This window comes from Paraphaeosphaeria sporulosa, assembly GCF_001642045.1.
Source record: "Paraphaeosphaeria sporulosa strain AP3s5-JAC2a unplaced genomic scaffold CC84scaffold_5, whole genome shotgun sequence".
NCBI lineage: Eukaryota > Fungi > Ascomycota > Dothideomycetes > Pleosporales > Didymosphaeriaceae > Paraphaeosphaeria > Paraphaeosphaeria sporulosa.
Window position 1 is genome coordinate 2,198,887 of NW_017253364.1, and position 20,043 is coordinate 2,218,929.

The 20,043-nt window shown below is 49.6% G+C and overlaps 7 protein-coding genes across 7 annotated transcripts; 2 read left to right on the plus strand and 5 right to left on the minus strand.

Moving 5' to 3' along the window:
* The first annotated feature begins 1,577 nt into the window (after nucleotides 1-1,577).
* On the plus strand, nucleotides 1,578-2,094 carry CC84DRAFT_753988 (uncharacterized protein). Its single transcript, XM_018187306.1, has one exon. The coding sequence runs from the start codon at nucleotides 1,722-1,724 to the stop codon at nucleotides 1,998-2,000; it is 279 nt and encodes a 92-aa protein (XP_018036546.1). The 5' UTR covers nucleotides 1,578-1,721; the 3' UTR covers nucleotides 2,001-2,094.
* Nucleotides 2,095-2,533: 439 nt separating this feature from the next.
* Nucleotides 2,534-5,396, minus strand: CC84DRAFT_754070 (uncharacterized protein). The gene is made up of 2 exons (XM_018187308.1): nucleotides 5,324-5,396; nucleotides 2,534-5,211 (listed from the first exon to the last, which is right to left on the minus strand). Exon 2 carries the CDS (start codon nucleotides 4,927-4,929, stop codon nucleotides 2,671-2,673), a length of 2,259 nt encoding a protein of 752 aa, XP_018036547.1. The 5' UTR covers nucleotides 4,930-5,211; nucleotides 5,324-5,396; the 3' UTR covers nucleotides 2,534-2,670.
* Nucleotides 5,397-6,225: 829 nt separating this feature from the next.
* CC84DRAFT_1259441 (uncharacterized protein) lies at nucleotides 6,226-8,292 on the plus strand (the record flags this gene model as incomplete). Its single annotated transcript, XM_018184911.1, has 2 exons — nucleotides 6,226-6,480; nucleotides 6,846-8,292. The coding sequence occupies exons 1-2, from the start codon at nucleotides 6,341-6,343 to the stop codon at nucleotides 8,290-8,292; spliced, it is 1,587 nt and encodes a 528-aa protein (XP_018036548.1). The 5' UTR covers nucleotides 6,226-6,340.
* A 49-nt stretch (nucleotides 8,293-8,341) lies between these two features.
* CC84DRAFT_753994 (MFS general substrate transporter) lies at nucleotides 8,342-10,494 on the minus strand. The gene is made up of 5 exons (XM_018187307.1): nucleotides 10,124-10,494; nucleotides 9,174-10,042; nucleotides 9,057-9,119; nucleotides 8,798-9,002; nucleotides 8,342-8,736 (listed from the first exon to the last, which is right to left on the minus strand). Exons 1-5 carry the CDS (start codon nucleotides 10,132-10,134, stop codon nucleotides 8,391-8,393), a joined length of 1,494 nt encoding a protein of 497 aa, XP_018036549.1. The 5' UTR covers nucleotides 10,135-10,494; the 3' UTR covers nucleotides 8,342-8,390.
* A 1,191-nt stretch (nucleotides 10,495-11,685) lies between these two features.
* Nucleotides 11,686-13,126, minus strand: CC84DRAFT_1205759 (polysaccharide synthase; the record flags this gene model as incomplete). The annotated part of the gene is made up of 5 exons (XM_018181996.1): nucleotides 11,686-11,899; nucleotides 11,956-12,066; nucleotides 12,119-12,550; nucleotides 12,604-13,047; nucleotides 13,101-13,126. The coding sequence occupies 5 exons, from the start codon at nucleotides 13,124-13,126 to the stop codon at nucleotides 11,686-11,688; spliced, it is 1,227 nt and encodes a 408-aa protein (XP_018036550.1).
* Nucleotides 13,127-14,636: 1,510 nt separating this feature from the next.
* Nucleotides 14,637-16,231, minus strand: CC84DRAFT_1245343 (aromatic prenyltransferase; the record flags this gene model as incomplete). The annotated part of the gene is made up of 2 exons (XM_018184180.1): nucleotides 14,826-16,231; nucleotides 14,637-14,775 (listed from the first exon to the last, which is right to left on the minus strand). Exons 1-2 carry the CDS (start codon nucleotides 16,052-16,054, stop codon nucleotides 14,637-14,639), a joined length of 1,368 nt encoding a protein of 455 aa, XP_018036551.1. The 5' UTR covers nucleotides 16,055-16,231.
* A 1,820-nt stretch (nucleotides 16,232-18,051) lies between these two features.
* CC84DRAFT_1259444 (MFS general substrate transporter) lies at nucleotides 18,052-19,918 on the minus strand (the record flags this gene model as incomplete). The annotated part of the gene is made up of 4 exons (XM_018184912.1): nucleotides 19,669-19,918; nucleotides 19,185-19,613; nucleotides 18,859-19,129; nucleotides 18,052-18,808 (listed from the first exon to the last, which is right to left on the minus strand). Exons 1-4 carry the CDS (start codon nucleotides 19,874-19,876, stop codon nucleotides 18,052-18,054), a joined length of 1,665 nt encoding a protein of 554 aa, XP_018036552.1. The 5' UTR covers nucleotides 19,877-19,918.
* Between the last annotated feature and the right edge of the window lie 125 nt (nucleotides 19,919-20,043).

A 20,043-nucleotide genomic window follows, 5' to 3' on the forward strand; every position in this document is an offset into this window, starting at 1 on the left:
TCCTCGCCGCCAGGAAGCAAGGTACCTATTAAGAGCAATACAATCTCTTGCTGAGAAGCAGTGCGCGGATGCACCATTGCTGGCTGATTAATTCACCAATAGGACGTAGTCATAAGGTATAAACTACACAAGCTTTCACTCGCCATGTCTTATCGGCCTGTATCTGAAGCCACGATCTGGATCGCCGAGTCCTAACTCTACACTTCACAGCATTGCGAACATTTCGATCTAGATCATAAGTTTGCTTGGAAATAGATGGCTCTTCGAAGCTTTTGTTTGTTTTGGTACCCCGCCTCCGTATCGTTGGGTTCTGTACCCTACATCAACAAAGAGTACGGTACCTGGAGCGGTAGCGAGTACTTCGGCCATTTGGGCTCTGCACGTACGGAGTAGTGTCCGCAATGGATTTCTAGAGACTATCAACGCGCTGGATAGGGCTGAGCCGTTCAACTGTTATTGGTCAGCAGAGCGTTGTATAGGTTGCATTCGTAGGACGCGGCGCATGCAAATGTGTGTTCATGTAGATTCCGTTTAGATCAACAAGAGTTTCCGACAGTAATGAATGTGTATGATATACTTTAATCGAAGCTTTCAGTACGTTCCAGATACATCTTGAGTAGAGATGGGGATGCGTTGTACGTAAGGGTTGGTATTGTACGAAGGTAGGCCACAGGAGAACGGCGCTTGATCAATGCGCTGCAACACGCCCCATGATTGTTTTACCCAGTTTGAAAATCACGATTATTTGGGGTCACAATACTTCAGACCCAACGGAGAATGGCTTTCTGGGACGTAGCAAAGATATCAAGGGACGATGTGTGGGCGGGACAACCATGCAGGTTTTAGACACGTGATGATTTCGTATCATGTCCATGTCGGGGTATGTTGTCCGGTAATTGGCGGGAGGATTGCTTAAAATCTGCCCTTCGACTGGGTCGTGTTGAATTTCGTCAAATCTGACCATAAAAAAAGCTGTGTAAGAAGCCGGTCACAGGAGGCTAGGGCGCCTAGTCGCTGCAAGCGTCGCTCTTGGGGGCCTAGCTCGCCGTACGCGGGACGTCAGAGACTGTTGACATTTACGTTACCAGCCACGTGGATCAGTCGCCAACAAGCCCTTCTTTCAAGCTCAACGGCAACCCATGGTTGCGGGACGCACGTATGACAATGCGTACTTAGGGGTTGTCGACCGCATGCCCTTAGCCACGCTTGGCATAAGGGAAACTTTCGATGCCATAACGAAACTATCAACGAAAAGCAAGAAGAGGCTGTTTTCAGCCTCAAAAATAATTTTCAGTGAGATCCTCGAGTCATTCACCCGCCCCTCAACCGCCCGAATACAGCATCAGAACCAATCAGCCTATGACTATCAGGGCCTCTTCGAACGAATTCTTTCATTTAATGTTTATCGAAGGCTTGTATTGGCTTGGAACTGACAATCAAACGTTACCAAAAACGGAGAACAGTTGAGAGATCATGTTGTACGAAGCAGTGTTGGAGGTGTCGTGGAGAGACATTCGGCTAGTCTAGGTCCGCGAGGCTGAACGCCTGATTCCCCTTCAAAAGTTGGTAATAAGTATTTAAGAAGAGGCATCGCGTCATTAGAATAGCATATTGACACCTTCAAGGAGCTGCAGTCCCATTCCAGAAGCATCCCTACTGCTGCCGAAACCCACGCCTCATCCAAAACCCATCTGCAACTCTTTCAGACTCGCGACAGCATAATGAAGCCGATCAGAATAATCACCACCTTCACCCAGGTCATCTTTGTGTCCGCTAGTGGGGGTACCAAAGATCCGAAGCCTCCACACACTCCAACGTACACGCCCTACACGTACACGACTTCGCTGTGCACGCCTACCGCAACACAGCCCTACACCGTCACCAACACATGGTACGAGACGAGCATCGCATACACGCCGCATAAATCTACGTGGACCTGGGGTAGCGAACTGTATGACTGCACTACGGGATTGGCGACTACATCGATCCTGGTATCGTAGGGATGAAGCGGCATGAGCCGTTTCCAGTGAGAGTACCAGATTAGGTGGTTCAAGTGGACCGATAAGTGTTTGGATTAAACGGGAAATGGATGCAGTAGTGGATTATTAAAGAATAAATTCATGGGTAGTGAATGGAGATACAGTGTATTTGACTACGAACAGTGACCATTACAAGTGCAAGTCAAAGAGCACCCATCCACCAACATTGGGATACTGGTACTGAACTAATCGAACCCATGCAATAGTTAAGACCATCCAAGTCACAGCCGAAAAGCATACCTTCGATAACTCACCCATCGCTATCATTCTTTCAACGTTCTCGGTGACCATTGTACCCGTGTCTGTTCCACGAATCGCGAGAAGTTGACTCGGCTTGTGTAGCGCTATATCGTCCATCTAGTGGCTGCGGTTCCCGCTCATTGTTGAATAGATTTCGAGAATCATGCTCTAAACTCCATCCTGAAGTAACTGGAGGACCATAACTGCCACGTGGAGTAGATCCAGACATGCGCCTGTCGCCATACTGGTGGTGAGTATTGTACAATGTGTTCCGTCTTGAGACAGTTCGCGAATCGGCATGGCTAGGATGGGCATAGTCATAGAACCTGCTTGCATAAGGCGACAACCTGCTTGCATAAGGCGACGGGTGGTGCTGATCTGAGAATGTGCTTTAGTACGCGGCTGAATGATAGTGATTGGGGTTTTGGCTGCGTCGGTAACCGAGCATTGATGCTGGTGCAGTTGTAGGACCATGATCTGGAGGTGGAAACGATGTGAATCTGTTGGTAGGCTCTTGTGGTGGAACTGCAGTTGTCAGTGGATGGGGCCCGATGGCGTGCCGACGCTCGGATATTGACATTGCCCGTGGCCCAAGAGGCGCGCCTGTTTCTACCAGGGCTGGACCCAAGCGCTTTTTAGATTGAATCTCCGAGGCATCATCCTCGGATAGAAGGCGTTTCTTTTTCGGAATCTTGTAGCCAACAGGGAAGCCGAGTGCACGCATCTCCTGAGAAACCTGGCTGTTGTCTTTTGACCCCGCTTTTTCTTGGTAGCTCAGTGCCGTTAAGCCCTGCTCTTGCGCAGGATCCTGGGTAGAATCTGTTATTTCAGTTGCCTCCTGCACCTCTCGCGCCGCCTTTCGCGCTTCGGCTTTTTCAATGCCCAACTCAAGAGCCTTGCACATCATCCCACCGATAGCAAAGTACGGAAACATGAGAATATGGCGTAGCTTCACGACAGCATACACACCCAAGGTCTCTGTATTGGTATCGATTGTCACCCTTGACCGCATCAGTTGCTTTAGCGAGTGATCGACGCGGTCAGCATCCGAGCTCCCTTGTCCATCAAGGCGCCTCTTCGCAAACTGCCCTTTTTCTTGCCACTCTTGAAGCGCTAGTATGTCCAGGTTCCGGGGTTTATAAGGCTTCAATGGCATCCGCAAGGCTCGAATCAGCGATTGGGTATGCAGAACGTTGAGATCAAGTCGCGGAGTGAAAGTATCTCGTACATCTAAGTACCAAGCCAGACACTGAGTCAGACCTCGTGCATCGAGACCAGAAGGAAGATACACCAGGCCCTCCAACAATTGGTTGAAAGAAGGCACAACGAAACCATGACGTGGCCCGTTGAGAGGTTTTGAGGGTCTCAGGTGGTCTGTGTACAAGTGCCGGTCCGGCTTGCATTGGAAGTTAGACACTTCGAAGTCCGACAGATCATTCTTGAGCACGTCACAAAAAAACTGGCTGACGTTGGTGATGCTGAGAGGATGTTTATCCTTGCCGCGGAAGAAGGCTTGCATAGCGATTATGGTGTCGCCGAGATAGGCGTTGTTAGCCAGGCGTAGAGCGATGCCTTTCCAACGAATGTGGTGGGGGTAGAAAGCCATAATTTCTTTCGCAGAGATGGGGACCTCAGGAGGAAAGAGTGCATCCGCGGGAACGGCTTCCGGGAACCAATTGAATAAATCTGAAAGAGCAAAGACTTCCACATGAGGTGTTTCAGGAGTACCTAAGATGTCCTTCATGTTGGCGTTCCTCGTCTCGTCAAAACATGGACGCTCGTAGGGAACAAGCGTTCGCATGAAATGGTCAGTGTCGGGATCTGAGCCACAGGTTGCTTTAGCTATTGGAGCGGTGGTAGCTGTGTCCGACACATCCACGGAGAGAACCTGCGGTCGCGTATGATCATTCTTCGGTGTCGATCGCACCTCGTTGAGGACATCGTTTGCTGGAGAGTTCGGCGTTACGACTTGCGCTTGTCCATCCGCTGGCTCACCTGCCAATATACGTTGCACCTTGTCTGTTCCCTGGCAGGAAAATTTCAAACAAACAACCAACCGTATCCGAAACCACACCTCTTCGTCTTCTTCGATGACCTCGCCTACCAGCGGTCCGCTTCGTTGGAAGCCAGCAATGCTATACGCTCGTGAGCGGAAGCATTGACGGCTCCGCCTAGCCTGCGCAATTCTCTTGAGGGTTCTCTCTCGTGTGGAGCTGGCCACATTTTTCGGCACGGTCAACATCCCACCAACATCTTCGCTGTGAGCGAGCTGTTTGTTAAGCGTTGCGACAGACCCTGCCATGTCGAAATCGGCTGCCCCACCAATGCCCATGGGCAGCCTACACTCTTCCACCTCCTCTTCGTCGTAGCGGAGAATCGTATCCTGTGGTTCCGCCGCCTTCTTCGCTGCGTATCTTCGATTCTCCTTACCAAACATCCCAATTTGCGCGTCCCAGCCTGATTGATCCCAAAGCGTGCTCTCGCGCTCTCGGTAGCTGATATTGTCTTCGTCTTCGTGGCGACTTACTCCCGTGACATAGCGCCAGTCTCGATGGTGCAGAAGGTGCGTTGAGCTGCGTTGTGGGCGGGACGCGCGCAGGAGGATTTCAACCGGATTGCGTATTTCGGTGGAGTCGCGAACGACGGGCATGTTGGATATGTCAAACCGAGTTTGCGTTTGTTGGGCAAGTGAAGTGAGTTTGCAGTGTCCGCTGTAGGGTGCACGAGCGGACGGGCGGGTGTTTGTCGTGCTGGAGATTTAATCATGAGGTGAATGAGTGTCTAGCGGTCCGCACGCGCCAACGTCACTGAATGAATGCGAAACCAAAGGTGAAGTTGAAAGCCAGCGCGTTGGATTGAGCTTATTGCGTGCTGCATCTGTTGATCCTTACCTTGATAGGGGCGCAACCTCTCGTGCAGTTGAAAAGCAAACCTTGACTAAAATCAGGAAACTTCTACGTGTCTGGAGGAAGCATAGGGTTGCGTGTTAGGTCGGAAAAACTATCGTCTTCTCGATTTTATGTGGTTCTGTAAGGACAGCATACCGACGTGTTTCCAATTCAACGATGTGACAGGGCAGTCGGGGCAAAATATAGCCTCCGAGCTGTATACAGTCTGCCTGTCATATTCAGCTGTACAGTACCAAGGAGGAAAGCAGACCATACTAGGCTTTACACAGCCTACTATTTCCAGGCATTTTCAGATTCCAAATTGGGCCAAAACGGCAGTCTTTGGCTAGTCCTATCTACAGCGCCGGATGCTCACAGTATTGTAGCAGCACCCCTCCGTTATTTCATCAGAAAGCCTTGATGCACTTTCATTTTTATAATTCTCGAGGAACACTACGACCATATGAGGGCCTATTCATGGTAGTCATACTAAATATGAAAAACCACCGGGGATTGTCCTTTTGCTTCGAGAGTGCTCTGGATGCGTAACGGCTTGTGGACTTGATTGTTATACTCTAAACTGCATATCGTCTACTATAATTAGTTTCTGTTTAGGTGATCTGGCTGCACATGTACGCACAAAAGTTTACGATGATTGTCACAAGCGCGGGGCTCCGTTTGAAAGCTGAATTTCAGCCTCGTCTTGCTGCTCTGGTTTTACTACCTATCTTGCCTAAATTACCGATCCCAGGTCGCAGGCCTGTTGGGCGGGGTCTTCCGCGTAAACGTATCTCCCACAGGGGCTCCAGATCCGTGGCAGCGCTTTCTTCTCGAAGGTAGTTGGGATGCGATGGAGCCAACGTGCAACGAATTGATGACAGACCTTCAGCACATTCATGATCTTGGTGTCGGATGCCGTGGAACGCGTCATTTAGAAAGGGAGGTTTTAGTCTAGCCGTATTCGACAAGCCTTGTATTAGCCGCTCCAATAACTTGCCGAGGCCTCACCGATTGGCCCTGCTCACAGAGCGATCAATTCTTTTCAGCCCTCAGCCCTTCTTCTATCGGCTGCGCCTTTACTGTGGCAGTGCAAAACTACTACTTCTCCTGCATGAAGATTCCTCTTTAAACAAGAGTCGGTGTCCAAACAACTAGGAGGCAGGATGTAACTAGATGAACTTCGAGATGGCAGAACACAACTCAACGGGCCTGCCGCGCGCTCCTCGCAAAAACGTCGTGGCAGCATTAGTGCTCAGGGCCCGACCGCGAATGCGTGCCTACTCACCCAAAGTCCGCACAGGATGCATTACTTGGTACGTTGTTGACCAATCTAAGTGGGAATTCTGTACATTGGCCTCTGCCCTACGATGTCCTGCAGACCCCATATATGCCGTGGCTATACTCTCATGATCCATCAAGCTATGCTCTGGCTCCCGCAGGTCATAACTGTGAACTCCAAGCTCCTGCTTTTAGACTATGCTAACCAACTTTGCAGCAAGTAGGTGTTCTATCATGCCCGAGCGCAAATTCTCCAGGACCTTGGACACCTCTTAATTGAGGATGTTCCGTTAAATCCGACCGTATCAGACGGTGTGCTCAATACCCGGTTGTAGCGTGCGAAAGCATCTGCCGCCATATTCGGTGCTTTTCATGGATTCGACTAACGAAACTTCCTATGTAGAACACGCCGAAAGAAATGCGACGAAGAGAAACCAATCTGCCGACGGTGCAGGGAGGAGCAGTTTAAGTGCGACGGTTACGCTTCTTTGCCGTCCAAGAAGAAACAGCCAGCTGCACAAAAGAACACCTCTTTGAGAACTCAAACAACGAAGTCGATATCAAGGTCAGTCGAGAAGATTGTCCGTCGATACAATCAACACGATCTAGTCGCAGGCGCCAGGATCAATCTCCACCTCGAAGCTCAGGGGGCCGGTGGGATGTTCTTACATCACTTCCGCTCCATTACGATCATTGACTTTATTCGCGTCGCCAATCCCAAAGATTTTTGGTTTCGTAGAGTGCTCCCGATGTGTCATGACGATCCTGTCGTCCGGCAGGTCGTTGTTGCGCTCGGTGCAGCCCATCGATGCTACCTCGACACAATCTCCAAACCAGGCCCAGAGAGTGTGAGCGCAGTGCTGAGTCATACCGAAGGTGTTGCCGTTAGCCTGTACAATGAGGCCATAACAAAGTTGATCAGTCTGGAAGTCACATCGTCCAGCTCAGGCGACAGGGAGCTAAAGTACCTCATCTGCTGCCTACTTTTCGTTTGCCTCGAGTATATGCTTGGGCGCTTTGACGAAGCCGTCCGCCATATAAAAGCTGGCTGCCAGCTTTTCCAGGCCTCAGACTTGTCGACTGCGCCGGACGATGTCCGACAGCTGTTCCAGGAGGCTGGCACAGTATTCCTCCGCCTCATCGTCGACGCAACCATTCCCCCACAAGATTATGATATTCCCAATATTACGCCGCATGCCAAACCTCTGATGGAAATCGACGACGCGTCACAGGCCTTCTCGAGTCTTGCTGAAGCTAAAGATGCTATATGGGACCTAGATGTGAGGATGGCATACTGCAGCGAGGGTCAGCACGACGATCCCAAAGAGAGGCTTGAAAAGCCCGATTTTGAGAATTGCAATGAAGACTGGAAGGAGCTTTCCAGCTTGTTCGAAGTCTGGAGGTCCAAGTTTAATCTCCTTATCTCAGCTCTCGGCAACGTCAATATTCTTCCAATTGACATACAGCGAGAGATACTTGTCCTCACTGCCCAGCGTTATATGTGGGACACCATCCTATACCCGGAAGACAGTCTTGAAGATGAGGGATTGCGGGAGCTTTGCCATGCCCACATCGATTTGGTAGAGCAAACGTACCGCATAGAGGCTACTTGGATGGGACGCCCTGTATTCACGTTGGATAGTGATACAATACCTGCAATGTTTCATGCCGCGACCTATTGCCAGGACCCCGCCATCACAACACGCGTCATCGACCTTCTGCGTCAGTACAGACGACGAGAGGGTCTGTGGGATAGTTGGGAAGTGGCAGATATGCTTTCCAAACAGTTGGAGACTACCAATACGGCGCTCGAGGATGGTTTCGTTCCAAGGCTGTTGCTAAGATAACCCTATTTATAACACAAACAACGCTCCCTGGTACCGTTGACCGACGACATTCAAACGGTCCAGGATGCGTAGCTGTGTAAAGGGGCGTATAGTAATAGCTACTCGTTCCTCCCGGTTGCAACTCCCCAGAAATACGCGGACCATCCACCCAGCACAAATACCACCAGAGCCACCAAACATGCCTTCGATATTGGCCTGCTCTTTCCCTCTCCCGCTTCAAACCTTCGTCTTCTCTCATGGAGCACATCTCCTCGGGCAATGCGCAGCTTGCGCGACCACTGCAGCTGCCTAAGGTCGACGAATTTCCACGAGGCGACAGACAATCCCAATGAGACCGCGACAGATACCCCAGCGAGAACGACATAAACGATGGTGACACGGTCGTAAGAATTGTTGTCGCGATCCTGGATGACGCCGGTAATGACCCGAACGATAATATTCATCCTGTTGAAGAGTTTAGTGAAACTGCTTCATATTTTGGGTTTTCGTCGAGAATAAAACTCACGCGTTGTTCATAGTGATCTTCAGAGCATATGCAGAACCGAAGACAGAGGGATGCCACATAGATGTGCGGATGCTATCGATGATGGTCGTTGGTCCGAAGCAATTGGCAAACGCGAAGAGCCCGAAGCTTGCCGCAGTACCTTTCGTTGTTTTAGCGAAGCAGACGAGGAGCATAGAAGTAAAGACGCCGATGCCGCAGAAAACCACTACAGTTACTTCGATTAGTTGATGGTCATGTACGTCAAGAGAAGGTACCTTACATGCAGAGATCCGATGTCCAAATACATCTAGAAAGACTCCAATGAGTGGCACGAAAAAGAAACCTAATTTCAATATCAGCATGTGAAAAGACGCACAAGAATCTTTCGGCCACATACCAGCATACTGAGCTGTAGCAGAGTACCAACCCGCAAGAATTGAATCCGTTTCAAAGCGCTGCTCCGCCAGCTCTGTCGCATTCTGCAAGAACACTAACGCTGTGCTCGTCTCGAACAGTGAGAATGCCATGATACACCAAAAGGTCCACGGCATGTTCAGGGCCTTCTTTAACTCAAACTTTTTTGACTTCTCCTTCAAGACCTCTCCCGTTGCTGGATCAGTTACTCCATGAAACTTCCTGTTCGCCACCTTCGTAAACCAGTAGAATACCCCCGTCATAACATTGGTGAACAAGTTCATGAACACGGCGACCCAGAACACCCACGCAAAGTCGCCCGTCCGCTTCGCAATGATGTTCGCTGATGCTTTCCCCGCGAACGCCCCAATTTTGCCCACACCCAGCTCAAACCCCAGTGTCGAAGCGAAGCCGTTTCCTGGAGCAAACCAGGACGAGAACACCTTGTACTGCGCAACCTGGGTCGCGATATCGCCCAGCGCGCGCAACACACGCCCCGCAATCATGAACTTGTATGAGCGCGTCTGCGCGGCGCCCGCCACGAGAATAGATCCGATGGAGTAAATCGCGTTGCCGTAGAGCATGGCACCGGCGCCGCCAATGCGATCAGTCACAAGTCCGCTGACCAGCATCAATGCGGTGACCATGAAATCCTCGCTCGCCTCCAGCAGCGCGAATTGCGTGTTGTTAACTTTCATTTCCTTCTTAATTGTACTCTTCATCGCGCCCGTGATGCCTGAGCTCCAGTTCGAGCCGAACCCGATTGCGGTAATCAGGAGGATGGCCATGATCTTCCACTGCAGAGGCGCAGGTGTGAGGGTACCGGTATTGGAGCTGGCATCGCTTTCAGGTCTGGTTGTGGTAGTAGCTGGGTCTTTGTCATCTGGAGTTGTTACGGCGACACCGTATCGTGCAGATTGGTGTGTGTCTGACATTGTCGCCATGGTTTCAAGCTGCAGACAATAACAATCAGGGAAGACTTCCAGATGGCACACGGTATACTCTCGACAATTGGTGTATCAAGTCAACGTAGAAATCAGTTTCCACACCAGCCTGGCGGGTCCAGCGAGATTTTATTCATTCCTCTGGAAGAACTCTCGAATATCCTCTTAAAGAAGCCTAGTTCGGCCCTTCCGGCCGCACGGAGAATCTCATCTGATAAGATCAAGCGCGTGCTTAGTGAGCGGGACACGACGTCTTTAGGGGATAACGCACCCGTGCACACAGCGAGAATTTTCATCTGATAAGATTAGACAGCGAGTCGGAAGCGAGGATCAGTAAATTTTAGTCTCTAGCGGTACCTGCCAAACCTGTTTGGAAGATAGTCAAAACGCCTTCGCGTTGTGGATGTTACGTGTACTAATGCGTTCGTACGCCTAAAACGCTTGGTATGTACGACCTGTGACTCGGCGAGATTGTGACCTTGGAGACAGTGCGAAGGACGAGAGAATCTTCTAGTGCAGCGGCTATTGATGACATTTCGACCCTGAATTTACTTAGATGCTGCTATCCAAGCTGTTCCGATAGCACTGCGTCTAGCTTAAAGAAAAAGAACAGCTGATACATTCAAGAACTGAGCCGCGTTTACGCTTGGCAAAGTGGGAACGCGAATTAGTCTGACCCTCTACCTCCACTTAGTCTGGCACGAGGGAAGCTCCGAAAGTATGGCCGAGATTCCACGTGACGAAAATCTTCCTCCACCATACAACGACGCGTACTCCTTCTTGCCTACGGATAGTTTCATAGGGCATCTGCAGGTGGCCTCTCGTTCTCTCCTGCAACATCGTATGTTGCGGTTGAGGATAAACCGCACGTTGGGCAGAAGAAATTGTTAGGCACTGAAGATTGATTGAATACTAGCTATTGTGGTATATATATGTGTGCGTGAAGCGATGTAGTACAGAGCATGAGTAAGCGATGCTGGACCGAGCCATGGTGTTGAGGTTAACAGGGTAAACCGCGACAAATTATCACCACAGAGAGCCTCTGTAAGGTCAAATGAAGACCATCGCAGACGCTTTGTTAGTGGCAGTGCCCGTTTTACGACTCATATTTATCGCATGAGAGTTCAAGCTGCCGTTCTGGCACTGATTACACAAATATGAGACAGAGAGTTCACACAGAAGTTTTAGAGAAGGCCACGAGGCGCTCGACCCGGACGACGCTCTACTCTTTCATTATTGATTCCCTTTGCCAACGTTCTTAACCCACCTACACACGAGAGAGTCTGTTCAACTGGAGTGAAGTACTCTTAATGATGATCTCTGTGTGTGAAAAGTGATCAAGCGCAGTGAGGTGACGGATGAGTGTTGAGTTCTTGTAGTCATATACCAGGGATTTTCATAAAGTCAACGAGCTAAACAGCAATATCCCATCCATGCGACCGCGAGGTGAGTTTAATAGAGGCAGAGTAAAACCAGAGCTATATGGACATACACTTGAGCCCGTTCGGGAGTTTTATGAGTTTGCCGCTACGCGTTCAACTCCGATGGCCCCTAAGCCTTAACGTATTGAGCATCAGCTACCCTTGTTAACCACCTATCATCCTTCATAGTGATAAATGCATAGATATCCATGACAGGTCCCATATTACCCATGAGCATCAGTTTCCAAACTTTTCCCGCCATGTACGGGTATTCCTTCACAAAAGCCCGGTACGTCCAGAATGATCCGCCCATGCCTAAGGTCATCCACAGCAAAAACGTAGCCCTGTATGAACCGTTAGGAAGGATGTCGTAGCATGAGTCAAGATATATCCCACTTACGCAAGCCATGGCGCAGTCTGAAGCGTGGTCGACCAAGCGACAATATACGCAGAAACCCAGACAGGTCGAGTGAGCTTCTCAATCATTACGCTTGTTAAGTGTGGATGCCTCCTGTACAATTTTGTTAGTCTGGTACTTCTTATCTTATAGTGACACGACTTACTGTTTCATTGTGCGATATCCAGGGTTACCAAAAATGCGTTCCCAAAATGAGCGGAAGTTGCCTCTTTCCCATCGTAGATTCTGCAGCAAGAACTTCCGATCGTGTGGGACGTTCGTAAATATTTCAGCTTCTGGTGCATTCTGCACACAAATTTTCCAGCCGTGATCCAAAATCCACTCCGTCACCCAGACATCGTCTGCACCGTTTACAATCTTACCATCAATAACCTGATGGGTGTAGGCTTCTGCAAAGTGCGGGTCTTTCAAAATAGCTGCACGGATGAAGACAGTTCGTCCGGACAGAACCCATAAGCCTCCATCGGCTGTGAATCGTACAGGCTGATCATGGTTCATCTTGAACATATCGAGGGCGGCAGCAGCTTCCCAAACTGTAATGACGCTTGCATCTTGACGCTCGAGGGGAATCTCAGGGCTTCTTTATCGTCAGTGATAGAGCTGTGGTGACATGAATAATAAGTTACTAACCTCTGAAGCCCTGCTACTCCACCAACGCTTGAATCCTCGAACGCAGCAAGCATGTAGGGCATTACTCCAGAGCCCCGCCAATAGGCGTCGTCATCGACCAAAGCGATGATCTTTCCTGTAGCTTTCCTTGCCCCCATCATGATCTGTTGGCGTTTGTTGGCCACGGGTGCAACCAAAATTGTAATCTTATCTGTGAGATCCTTTACTGGCTGCACAAGCTGCTCAACGTGGGCTTTGTATCGCGGGACGGTGACAATGATGATCTCGCGGGGGTTGCTTCGCAGCCAGAGACGAACGCATTCCGTAAAAGTTGCCTCGGTCTCAATGGTTGGGACGATGATGCTCACTTCATTACAGTGGTATGAAGGTGTGTCAGGCAAAGGAACGGTTCTGTATTTCTTGGCGAGGTACGATGTGAGAACTTTATGGTAGACATCCCAGGCCCTATACACTATGATTAGACCCCTATCGATTGAAGAACGTCTCATATGTATTACCATAAAAATCCTAGAGCTATATCCATTTTTTGGAGGGAGTGATATAGTCTGTGTTGGCTAATACTGAGTTGTAGAAGAAAGGTTGCGGTCGAACAGTCCTTTAGTATGATACTCTCACTCCCTCAACGAGTCGGCGGGAAAAGACCCGGGAGAAACCAAGTTTCTTGATGCTTCATGTGGCGGTTGCGTCGGGCTTGTTCGATGTTGTGTAAGGTATTTTGCTACAATCTGTTCTAAAACTAAACCTGTATAATGCCGATCTATTGGAGTAAGCGGTAGGTCTATGCCAGCAATGCAATGAAAAAGTTTGATTGCAGCAGCGGATAAAATCCCAAAGGCGTGCATGCCACATTTCGGCTTTTCCGTAGGTGCAGCTGCACTGGACAAGGAGAACACGCATATGCAAGATGTGTATGAACATAACCCTAATGCCTTTTAGAGTACAAGCTGCAGCCTTAGGGGTGGAAACTCCGTGCGACTGGCGTGATGCATGTACGATCGAGTGATATCTTGACGCAATTATGCGGATCTGTTTGTACTCCGCACCTTGGACTTGATCCTCTGCGGAGCCAGACTAGACAACTCGAAACGAAGTACCCACTGATCAAGGATCAACATCTATCAAAACTAACCAATATCGAACGTGTCTAATATCTTCCCATCGGGTAAATATGGGTACTAAGCTCTCTAGGAAGGCGAATGTGAAGGCGTAGATGGCGGTGGAGGAACAACCAGTCTAAGTTTGGTCCAGAATCCCTCAGGAGGCCCGAGATACGGGCACGCCCCACTTCTCCCCCCCCCCAACCCCAATGGCCAAAATTACTTCCAAAACTAGACAGGGCCCCACAAACTCTAGCTAGCTACTCTCCCTTACGACGAACGTTGGGCTTGAGGGAAGGTCCGTAGCGTGGTCCGGGTGATCGGGGATGGTCCAGAAGTCTTCCAAGATGATATTTCTTGATATGATAGGCCGTAGGTGCACGATTTTCGTGGGGGCTATGCATTTGTAGGATTCGACTTGCGCATCCAATATGCAACATTCTTCACCACGTCGCAGCGGCTCACATGTAGACATAATCATTGGCTGTCTCAGGATGCAACTAGCAAGATTGCATTCTGCGATTATCTTCATCTCCTCCTCGTTGACGTCTTATCGCGTTCCTGATTATATTTTGCCGTAGTTTGCAAAAGCATGTGGAGACCTCGCAATCATCACCACTTGCGGCAAGCTCAGGCATTCCATAAAGATGATGGCTGAGCTAGCTTCGGCTGCTACTCGATGACATTGTGTGCTCTGCGGCCCGGGATAATTACCAGCGTGTTGTGAAATGTGCAGTCATCGTGCGCATTATCTTCGATTTTATGATAGGTAGTATAGGAAAGGTCTCAGAAAATCGGCCTGGGCTACTTGGAAAGGCATATAAATGAGGATCATTTCACAGTAGCATGAGAGATGTACTACCAAGCCGTAATTCTGGGAAGTTTCGAAAACCCTACGTAGTGACAGTGGGCCATCGAATTTGACAATGGATGTCCTCAAACATAGCCCAACCTTTCGGCAGCGACATGTGCCATGGGCGAGTAATACACACTCTGGTAGATGCCAGACCCACCAGCTTTGTACGCGAATGAAAGCACAGTCGTGTTACCACATTCACTGGCATTAACCCATGGGCTGAAGGTGATTAGCAATAGGGTGCAGTACCCCGGATGGATTTGACTCACAACGTATCTTGCCAGTCTTGTGCATACTTTTCGGCTTGCTGGTTCCATCCGATGCGTCTCCAGAACGCAGTGAGTCGCTCCATGATGACTGCGTTACTCGGCATGAATTTCCATATGGTGATGTAGAATTGGGGTATGGGCAACGCAGCACCTGGTCTGAAAGCGCAGTTGAACAGCAGACTCCCACTTCCCGACTGATAGGTCGTGAGCTCTTTATCTTCTTCGCCTTCTTTAATGTCTAACAAGACTTCGTAGAAGATGCGAAGAATGCGGATTCCTTCCAGCGTAGCATCATCGTTGAGCAACCCACCAAGGGTGTAAAAGTACTTCGCACAGTTGAATGATGTCTTGTGAGGACGAATATAGATCTTTATCCTTGAGTTCTTCCCAGGTTTCACAACGTCGAAGTTCATGCACTCTGTTGTTGGCTCACCGCCAAGTTCGGCCGGGACTGACACCATGAAATCGTTCCAGGCGGCAAGGCAAGGCGCAAAATGAGGCCCAACCTCAGGAACACCAGAAATAAACTTCGTGGCAAGGGCCTTGCGTGTGATGCCCAGCTGGTGGCTCTTCCAATAGAGAAATGGAACGCACTTGCCGAGAATTCTTCCCGACCGCTCGAAGTCAAAAGCAAAGAGAATCTGGGGATGACGACAGGTCGGAAAGTCTTGAATGAGGCGTAAAGCCTCTTTATCGTCGCACATGAGTGTTTCGACCATGTAATTGTACACAGTGAGGTCGAAGTCCGGAAGTGCATCTGCACAGCGCATGATGAGAGCGTGGGTGGCTTTCTGGTTGAGAATGTCCTCTGATGTACCGGATAGCGCACTGTTGCACTCGATGGTAAAACGAACGCAAGTTTCGGTGGTACCCGTGGCTGAAAGGTTGAGACTAGGTTCGAAGTTCGAGCCATCCTCAAGGAAGGTAGCCTTCCAAGGTCGGCCATCGGACTGACCATCTGTGCCATGGGGAATAGGACCCCAAGCTTGCAAGACATTATCATACAAGAATGCAAGCGCCTTGTAATGAACAGCTAAAGGATATCCAGCTTGAGTCATGAGTTTACTCAGAACAACGCCAGTAGTATCCCACCAGTAGCTGTCCGTTTGATCGAACTCAAGGCGAGAACGAACAACATCATGTGGTGGTCGAGAAGTGATGGTTCTGTCTTCCAAAAGCGTCTGGAGTGGAATACCCGAAAATATCTTGCACGCAGACCCAGAAAGCATCTTGTGCGTCGTAAATGACGGTAGAGTATAGTTACCAGGCTGTAATGAACAGGAGAGGTGATGATATCACGAAAAACCTCTCACGTCGAGAATTTTAAATATTTCCGGTGCGGGTGAGAAAGACTGCCTGATCGCTTCTGAAAGCAAGATGGACTAGCGGTCCTGAACATATCGTACAAGCACAGCATATTAGCTCCAATCCTTTGCAAGGATCTTCGTCACTATCAAGCACGAAGGGCAGTCAAAACCTTGATACACTAATTTTCCCAGCTCACTAGTTGACTGTAAACATATCTGGTTAAGCGTGATGTCTCGGTGATTTCAGGCTATTCTGTTACCTAGCGCAAGCACTATCTTGATCGAAAAGGTTGTATACAGTGGCAACAGCCGAGTGTACAAAGCTTGGAAGCCTAGCATCGGACTGCGCTACAAAGGTCGGTGTGGTATAGTCGTCCATGCATGAGCCTCTCGGCAGAAGATAAGCAGACAAATGCGCACGGGCGATTTGCACGCACGGAGGTACTGTCGAAAACTATTGGATGCCGCGTTGCCAACATGAACGTCCATAACTATGAGGAAGATGTTCCTTGTGTACGTTGACCTTACACTCACCCAGGGGACTCATAAGACTAGGCCGCCCTGCTCTCAAGGGGCAAATTGCTTGGAAAACCCACTTGGAAAACCCACTCCGGGGCCTTGCGAACGTTGACGAGCTAGTCCGTCGAGCCTGCTGGCTGCCTGTAAGCATAAAGATGAGCCGCAATCCTTCGTTTCAGCCTGCGCATCAACGTTTGGGCTGGAGCATACGAAGTCCAATGCAGGAGGGTCTGGGCTGGTATGTACTAAGTTTACAACCTCCTAGGAAGTCCAGGTGCATAGCCGCACGCTAAAATCCACAATTTTTCTCTTAAAAGATTACGGAGAGGCCTCATTATGACTATGCAACCCTACTACGCTATGGCCCCATGCTTCCTGGGAGGATGTAGTGCCGGAGGAACGGGCCGCTGAATAGTCGACCCGCCGCTAGCGCATTAATTGGGCTGGTACCTACAAAGTCTAGTGTAGGAGTAATAGACTACTGAGTATACACTCACAGGAAGTATAGTGGATAGCATGATAGGGTTAAATATTCACTGGTGGTGATCAGATCAGACCTCTCTATGATCTTTTACAAGAGAAAAATGGTGGGTCAGCTTGCGCTTGTGGACCCAAACTTCCTAGGAGGGTGTAGTTCTAGTTGGTCCATATTCAGCCTTGGCGTGGGGTCTTCGAAAAGCGAGTTGACACCATGCCTTAGAAGGGAAGGAGCAACATGCCTGTTCAAGCTGTTGGGGCGAATTATCCACCCAATGCGGCATCTGACCAATGGGATTCCCTTCTCAGGTGCTGGGTTATCTGCTGAAGCCGATCCTTACGGCCCACACTTGATCTGACGAAGATTTGCCGCGAGTCAAGTCTCAGCCTCGTTCGGATAAGGCAACTACCCGAGGCTGGCTTCTTCTACCCGATCGGGCATTGGACGCGTAATGAAGCTGCATGTTGTGCGATGCATAGATAGAGCGGTACAGGTCTGTAAACAGGTAATAATGCCTGAGTCTACATTGCCGCTCTTGCGTATTCCTGTCCTCGCATCGAAGCGGACTACTTGGGAGGGCGAATCGATTTTCGGGCAAGTATCTCCTTGGGGATACCTATGGTATATCGACAGGATTATATTGCCGCGGAATGATGCCAGGTTTTGTTAGAACATGTCCGTAACATGCTCATAGTTGGTGAGGCCGTAGAAGAGGGACGTGAATGGTACATGCTGCATGAGTAATCGGTCTACCATGCATCTGCACGGACACCGCATTGAGAGTCAAGAAGAAAGTTTTCAAGTTTGACTCCAAGAATGCTCGTCCGCTGCAGTGCTGCGCGCTATGCTTGAATCCGACTCATTTTCTTGATCGCTCCGAAAGCGCAGCTAAAGTTTTGTACTGTACATGCGTGGCATCTTGCTATATCGATTCCGTATCCATATCTTCCTCGTCTGTCTCATCTGACAATTTACGCCACTCCATAGCGATACTGATAAGCAAAGCAGCGACCGAACTTGCCAAAGCTAGCCAAAAGACATTTCCTAACGCTTCTTCAAAGGCCCAAATGACCTGATCCAGCAGCTCCAATGGAACTAGCCGTCTAAACTCCTTGACCCCAGCCTCGACTACTGCTCCGCCGTCTACACCACGGATCTTTCCCAGATCTTGGAGCAGACTATCAGTAAATATATTCTGAGCGATACTGGTTGCCAAAGCGCCCCCCAGACTTTCAAAAAAGAGGATGAGCACGACGGCTGTCGGTATGTCCTCTTTATGTGAGACTACCTGTACTGCCACGATTGGTACCTGCCCGCAGACGCCAAAGCCAATGCCTGTGACAATTTGATATCCCACCCAATGTAGAGCTGGACTGTAGGCGTCGAGTAATTGGAAAAGCCCCGCACCTATAGCAAGGATTGGAGTACCTATCCACATGAAAGGGACATAGTATCCTATCCTTGAGATGATCCAGCCGCTTGCCAAAGTGCAAAGGGTGCTGGAGACTGCAAAAGGAAACATGTAGATACCAGAATCTCTGGCGCTGGTGTTCTTGACAGCCTGGAAGTATATTGGCCAGTAGTAGGCCTGTGCGGCTACGGCAAGTTGAAGAAACAACATGAAACCGCTGGATGCACATACGGTACGATTTCGGAAGAGACGGAGGGGAACAGTACAACTGGTTGCGTCAGTGGGTATCAATAAAAGCTCGAGGTCGGGGGAAGTCACCTGTTTTGATCCTTCATCTGTATAAAGACGAATAGGACAAGCATCAATGCGAAGCCGATGAAACAACCATATACTTTTGCATCGGACCATGGATACACAATCCCGCCCCATTGAAGAGCAAGCAGTAGGCACACCACGGATCCGATGAGAATGGTGGCCCCTGGTAGATCCAGTTGGCGTATCTTTTCCCTGGGTGGCAGTTCTGCTTTAACCGCTGGAGGAGGTGTTTGGAGTGTGTACCATATCTGGGCGAGTGCAATAGCCCCAAATGCTGTAGTCTCTCTTAGCGACCCAAGCATAGTAACCGAATATTCAGAGTAACTTACGAAGATTAATCCAGAAGCAGAATCGCCATGTCAAGGTGGCATTGTCGGTAAAAATACCACCAACTAGCGGTCCCAAGATCGATCCGATTCCGTACATGAGTGAGATGACACCCATGAGTACAGGACGCTTCCCCAAGGGGACGCAGTATGATACGATAATGGCAGCGCCACCCATCGACCCCGCAGCCCCTATGCCTGCGACGGCGCGGCCTACAATGAGTGTTATCGAGTTCTGGGCGACGGCACAAACAATAGAGCCAAGTTCAAAGACGAGTAGTAAAATGGTGTAGGACCATTTGACGTCGTATAGAGTGAAAATACGACCACATGTAGGCAGCAGAGCCATCTGCGTGATTCTGTAGGCGGAGGCATACCAGCCAATGTCATTGAGGCTCTTGAAATCACTGGTGATGCGGGGAATAGCAGTTGCTGTGTTTGTGGTCTGTCAGAAGTGCAATTGCTTCACGATCTGGACGATGCGTACCCAAGATGGTGTTATCGAGAGACAACATGAATGCCGTACTTGTCAAGGCAAATGTCAAACTCCAAAGTGCCCAGCCATCCAAGTAAACGGTGGTTTGTTCGTCTGTGGATTCATTGGTTTCGAGCGCTTCTGTTGCCGTCAAACCCTGACTTTCGATTCGCTTCTCGCCTGCAGCAACATCGCCTTGGTCTTGGATTGTGGCAGACATAGAGATACTGGGAGTTTACAGTGGGATTTCTTTGCAAACTGGAGTGCGAAACGCCAAAACGCGATACTAGGCTGCACCGCGAGACACAGAAAACTTAGTATCAAGATTCAACGGAGAGAAGTCATGCCTGGCTGAAAGTGGCATTTAGCCCTTCACCGCCGGTGCAT

Excerpts from the sequence above, each read along its gene's own strand:
- CC84DRAFT_754070 (XM_018187308.1), bottom strand. The coding sequence starts at position 4,929 with ATGCCCGTCGTTCGCGACTCCACCGAAATACGCAATCCGGTTGAAATC.
- CC84DRAFT_753988 (XM_018187306.1), top strand. The coding sequence starts at position 1,722 with ATGAAGCCGATCAGAATAATCACCACCTTCACCCAGGTCATCTTTGTG.
- CC84DRAFT_753994 (XM_018187307.1), bottom strand. Across the intron at positions 9,120-9,173 it reads TGCTACAGCTCAGTATGCTG|GTTTCTTTTTCGTGCCACTC; the intron begins GTATGTGGCCGA and ends TATTGAAATTAG. Across the intron at positions 8,737-8,797 it reads AAGATCACTATGAACAACGC|GATGAATATTATCGTTCGGG; the intron begins GTGAGTTTTATT and ends ACTCTTCAACAG.